Raw genomic sequence first — 6,136 nt, 5'->3', positions numbered from 1 at the left:
TCTTCCTGGACTTTGGTTCCACTGCTACAACATTCCCTCCCATCTGAATTACATGTCAGTCTCAACCAGCTCCACCAGTGTTTTATCAACAAAATAACATCATAGGCGCTATACATTTCCAGTTCCTTTTTTAAAGAAATAAGCAGGGGCACGTTTTGGTGGGTTCTGTCCATGTACGACCCAAAGCTGTGTTATACCTTAGATAGGACAGATTAATCCAAATCTTTTTTACACAACAGTTATACACTAAGTTTATAAAAATATTTCAATATTTCTACAATATTCTACAAGTATTTCCCGCTTGAAACATGACGAAACAGAGAAATGAAACATGATAAGAGAGAGATGCAACAAAGGTATGAATTCTCTGGCCCATTTTCAGAGGTATATGAATATTGCCTTCATCTTATCTACAACCACACGTACTTCCACCAGAGGACTTATCAGTACCAGTATGCTCCAGACAGCAGTTCAACAGCATCTCAGCTGGTATTAGAATGGAACAGAAGAACAACTCTCCCTGCAAGCCTGCATTTTCAGGTTGACAATATTTTCAGTTATCCTTAATGCCATTTACACCACTTTTAACATTATAATATTCCAAAACAACACAGTACTGCACAACGATATTACGTAAGAAGGTTTACATGCACACTAAGTAATACACAGTCAAGGATGTTTACTTTCAGTATTAAGTTTAAAACCTTGTGACAAAATGCATGAATCTCAATATTTTTGTTCAAATTCCAGTTTTACTGGGTTATACAATATCTTATTTCAAATGTTTCTGATGAAATGTTTTACAATGCTCAGCTCTCCATGTTGCATTTTAACATGGTATCAACATTATACTTATCTCCTTAATGTTTTGGTGTGATTGCATATACCTCTAACAAAAGCTGCATTTTCAAAGTTTTGATTAATCTGAAGCAATTCTGGACATGCCAGAAGCAGAGAACCTTGTATTTTAGCATTACACATTGAACACACTGAACACACAGGGTCCCCCGTTATACTAGGGTTTTAGCAGGACATGGTGAAACTGTGGATGCTCATGCAGACAAAATCAAAGAATAAACCTTATCTCTGGGTAGATAGCATGGCCGGGGATACAAACAACAGCACTTAGACTGCCCTGAACTTTAATGGCGTCTCCAACTTCACTTTGTTCAGACCAAAAAAAAAAAAAAAACATAATGGATGTAATGTTGCCTCAACAATGGACCATTTCTGTTAACAAACCAGTAGGGTACGTTACTGGGACTGCCCTGCTGAGTTAAATTAAATTCCCCTGGAAGAAACAGGAACTTCTACACTAATGATTCCGCAACGTCTGCGGTCCTCAGCAATTTGGGTAGTGATATTCTGAAAATTATCAGATTTATCTAATTTTTGCTAGTTTAGTTGCTAATTCATTGCCCTTGAAACTATGCACCCGTATTGGTTGGGGATGGGGTGAAAAAACAGACTCTTGGCACAAGAGAACATCAAGGATGAGTGAAGATTCTGGGCTACATCAACTCACCAGCAGCAGCTTCAATATGTCAATACACTTTTGATTTGCTGAGGACAGCTAAATGTACCTTCACTTCACAATACGCAGCCCATATACAGAGGAGAGAAAGTAACCGTGTATAAGTGCAATGAAACAGAACATGTGTCCAGCTTTAAAAAAAAGAAAGAAAAGATGTTCCTAAGATGCAAGGCCAATGAGAAATCCCCCGGCAAAGCCTCCAGTGAGAACAATGTTCCTCTTCACAAATGCTGTTACCTGCATACACACCACAGGAAGAAGAGAGAGATGCATTAACTTGTGGAAGACTACTGCTGGCTTAATCTGTGTGTTCTTTAACTGGGGAACATAATACAGGGATTGATTTACCTCATCCACTTTAGTCCGCACTTCAGCAGGGGGCTTCTCTGCATTCAGCTTCAGCTGTTTTTTGGCCTTGTTCATGTCCTGCTCCACCCTCTTCCAGTCCACCTTGATGTACCCTGTGTGGTTAGCAACCTAAAAAAGGAAAAACAAAAGCATTCAGATCAACCGATATCACTAAGGGAGCTGATGGCATTCTTTTTGGTTTCTGAAGTGGGTTGTTCTTACATTCCAATTTCTATTATGCAGGTTAAGATAAGAAACAATTTGAATTCAGTACAAAAACATGTGTTTAGCATTGGGTGTTTAGCTACAGAGAAGAGTATGTCAGAGAAAAAAAGAGAGGCTGCTTACCTGAAGCAGAAAGAAGCCCCCACCCACTGCTGAAGCGGCCAGCTTTCCAACTTTTTTAAACAGGAACCCCGCACACCTGAGACAGACAGACAAGCACATCTGTTAGCTGCAACTCACAGAACTGACTCCAGCTAATGTGACAAATATATGTTACTGTAATTTTTCTTGGGTGTCTCTTTACCTCATAAGTGAGCTACTTTGATACATCCTACCCATCCATGGCAGACACAGAGGACAGCCCTACAGAGGCAGGACTACGTTTTTCCTGCATGTTATTTTGTGATTTTTTTGCATTAAATATTGTCAAACAGAGTAGTAAGCAAATTACTATTTGGTTAATGTAGTTTTCTTCAAGAGATAATCATTTGTATATGCATATATACACTAAAAGGTCACAGACATTTTAGTTGGAAAGAGGATGTCTGTTGACTGTCAAAGCTTGAAATGGCCTAAATAAAGACAGGATATGTACAACAGTTTAAACTATTCTCACTGACCATCCTGTCACTCCACCAATCGCAAGTTGTGTAGCCACCGAGTACTTCTCAGCGATTGGCCTGGAGTTATTCCCAAAGACACGGTTCCACCATCGTTGTCTCTTGGCGTATTCTGCCAAGTCCATGACATCAAAGGTCTCCTCGTCCTTGCCTGTGAATGAGCCCATCATTACTTGAAATTAATCGTGAGAAACACACTGTCCACATGTAAATAACTACAAAAATCAATATGACTTATATTTTCCTCAGATACATGGATCTCCTCCCAGAATTCCAGCATGTTTGAAAGAGTGATATTTTTTCTTGCCCATTCCCTGGCCTTTTGCATATTAAAAATGCCAATATGTATCTGTGAACCTAAATAATTCTTTTAAATGATGCAGTTTAATCACAACTTGATGCAAAAGCACTGTAGATAGTTAAAAATCATGCCATGTGAGCTATATGTAGTGTTTGATGTGGGTTTGTAGTAGCCATAAGTTTAAGACAATTGGAGGGGGTGAGGAGTTTGGATGCCACATTGCCATGCATGCAAACCTGTACAAGAGTCTCAACCACAACCCTTTGCCTTCAGAAGGCTACTGTAACCTCTACTTTGATCAGAATCAAACGCACTCAGGTAATCTGCTTGTGACAGAGTGCTGTCACTAAGGTTGAGTATGCGCTCTGACTGCCATATCAACGAGCCTGGCTCTTTGGCGTCGCGGTCAAAGTTGCATGGCTGGTACCCCGTAGACCTGGGTTCAAGGCCGGGTGGGGTGACTGCTGTCGCCCTTCGCTACACTGCTGGATGAACTCAGCACAGGCTAAGGCTCAAAAAGGCCTTTCAGCAAGCATTTGTTATAGGCTGCCCTGGATAATCAAAGTTTATTTAGGCCTACATCATATTTTCACAACTGCATTGTCGAAAAGGGCTGGACAGAGTGTCTTTCAGAAGGAAGAGGTGTGTGCCCATTTATTAATATTAAAAATATAACCCACATGTTGCAGAGCACACATAACGCATATACCAGCGTGGCCAGTCTAAATGGCACAACAATTTTCATTAGTAGCACTAGCTCCTGCCCTTGGGATATCATAACACCTCATATTCACTGAGTCATGATCTGTAGTACTGTAGTACAGTTTGTTTTCAGCAGATAAACCTTATAGGTTCCAAAACACTTCCGATATTGCTACCTAGGGTACAATTACAAGCCATTGCTCACTTCATAAAAAGCAAAGAACTGTACTACATAGACAGTAATGACACCATTAATAACAAGGATTTCCTTTGATATGGTTGTTCATGTGACATCGTATTTTCTTTAGGACAAATCTGGTAACAGAAACAATGCAGAAAAAGAATTGAATCTAACATTTGTATATAACAGTTGTTGTGACCAGCTATGACCATAAAACTGAAATAATATGAAGTCAACCTAATATTAGTTGTATAAACCTGTTACCTGCAAATTAACTTGCTATATTGAAAACCACAACAAGTTTTTTGTTGCTCCGTAACTCGTTAAAACCATAGCGGAATACTGTCGTTGTACCGCACAACATGCTACTAAAACAGAAGTGCGGTACTAAACGTTACTAAACGTTAGTAAAAATTTTGCGGGCTCCTGTTGAGACTTATTTGTAGGTTGACTTTACTTATTTACTGTACCTAGCTAGCCACCTAGTTCACGCTATCTACGTCCAGAATGTTAGTATACCAACAGTCTGGCCTGCTATCTTATCATCTACACCTCAAAACTAACCATCCAATTCACCTGTTGACAGAATTAGAAAGCAAGCTGTATTTATTCAAATCGCTAGCTGTGCTAGTTAGTCAGACTAGCTACCTAAGATACCAGGAGGAATACACATTTCATTTTGAGACTATATGCATTCAAATTGTTTTCACTTTCGCATTCAGCAAGGGAATGTATTTGCTTGGATTAGCAATTTCAGCTACCTAGCAAAGTCTGACTTTCTTTCTGGTTAAAACCACGTTAGCTGACCATCTATCTTAGCTGTGACAGCTACTCCTGATTCCAATGAACAGCGACATGCTACCGAGCGGTGGCCTTCTGTTTTGCTATCTCGATATGTTTGTTGTAATAAACAGTAGCTAGCAAGCCAACCATTTAAACTTAAACTCACTTGTCCCTTTCTCGGCCATTTCTCCTGATTTAACCCGGATGTGTTAATCAAACAAATATTATAAGGTTACTTCCTGTGTCACGTGATCATAGCGTATGGCTTTTTGTCATCAGAGGCACTGGAGCTGCCTCACCGCAGATTCAGAGATCGACTGCAGATGTGTGTGTTGAGGTCTCCACCCATCGACTGCATGTTAAAATGAAATTAAGAGCAGGGGATTTACGCGACTTCTGCTCTGTCTCGGTACTAGATGAATACTAGGATATATATCTCCTCTTCAGACCGGCCGCGGTAGCCGAGAAATTTAAACTGATACGTGGAACACTCGCCAAAGTAGTGTGAAACTGTGATTAGATTCAGTCAGTCAGCCCATTTTAATCAATCATGCATCGGATGTAAGGGCTCATTTCATGAACGAGAACTTGGACAAACCTATATTTCCATTTGAATAGCCATTTGAAATTGTAATTTTTATCCATTTTTAACACGCAAAATGTTGCTGGTCATATTTTCTGGTGTGTCACTGGTTTGCTCTGTTTTGTGGCGATCCACATAAGCATAATCTAAATTGAACATTTGTGATTAATATTCATTCATTAATTTTGATTCAATACTAGGAGATATCGCTGATGTTCACAACATAAATTTATTTACTCAAAGGGACAACATTTGCCAAACGATTAATTTTATAATATTTAATAATGTAATATCTGTATGATACTATATATTATGTATGTGTGTACTGTTATGTGTGTGGTTGGACGTGGATTTTGCGGGGCTTTGTTCTGAACATATCTCCATTAGTGCAGTTGCCAAATATGTCAAGGGTTTCTATTTTCCTATCAGGTTTTGGACTAATTCTTCTGTTCTATAGTCTCTTGAATTTATTATATTTGAAATATCTAGTTGGATGTGTCATCCCTCATAGTCACCAAGTTCTTATTTTCTTTCACACTTATGAATCTCAGTTGCCACTGATAGGTGATCTTTGCTTCCTTTATATGACCCCCATTAAACAAGCTTTTGCTGTTTGCTGTATAGGGGGCACTTGTGAATCAATGCCCACTCAGTAGAATTTCTGACTTTCAATGATTGGAATGAATTGTTGAAGTTATTTTGACTTCAGTCAATCAACAACAAGTGGAACAGTCTGCTTGGAAACTTATTAGCTCATTGCACACCTTATACACACCTGATAAATTCATTGTACTGTGAAGCCCAGATGCTGATGTATGAAATGTGTGTCATCTAATGGCATATGCGTATAAAAAAATTC

At 39.1% G+C, this 6,136-nt stretch overlaps 1 protein-coding gene across 1 annotated transcript; it reads right to left on the bottom strand.

The window, feature by feature from the left end:
- Positions 1 to 732: 732 nt before the first annotated feature.
- On the bottom strand, positions 733 to 4,899 carry LOC118791000 (FUN14 domain-containing protein 1-like). Its single transcript, XM_036548195.1, has 5 exons — positions 4,861 to 4,899; positions 2,728 to 2,878; positions 2,231 to 2,306; positions 1,883 to 2,011; positions 733 to 1,771 (listed from the first exon to the last, which is right to left on the bottom strand). The coding sequence occupies exons 1-5, from the start codon at positions 4,877 to 4,879 to the stop codon at positions 1,694 to 1,696; spliced, it is 453 nt and encodes a 150-aa protein (XP_036404088.1). The 5' UTR covers positions 4,880 to 4,899; the 3' UTR covers positions 733 to 1,693.
- Between the last annotated feature and the right edge of the window lie 1,237 nt (positions 4,900 to 6,136).

This window comes from Megalops cyprinoides, chromosome 16 (assembly GCF_013368585.1).
Source record: "Megalops cyprinoides isolate fMegCyp1 chromosome 16, fMegCyp1.pri, whole genome shotgun sequence".
In the NCBI taxonomy this organism is placed as follows: domain Eukaryota; kingdom Metazoa; phylum Chordata; class Actinopteri; order Elopiformes; family Megalopidae; genus Megalops; species Megalops cyprinoides.
Note: the sequence above shows the minus strand (reverse complement) of the source record. Positions and strands in the feature narration are given on the sequence as shown.

What these genes read in the sequence shown, in the direction of transcription:
- LOC118791000 (XM_036548195.1), bottom strand. An exon ending in ATTGGTGGAGTGACAGGATG is followed by an intron (nt 2,307 to 2,727) that starts GTCAGTGAGAAT and finishes TGTCTGTCTCAG; the next exon opens with GTGTGCGGGGTTCCTGTTTA. An exon ending in GGGGCTTCTTTCTGCTTCAG is followed by an intron (nt 2,012 to 2,230) that starts GTAAGCAGCCTC and finishes TTCCTTTTTTAG; the next exon opens with GTTGCTAACCACACAGGGTA.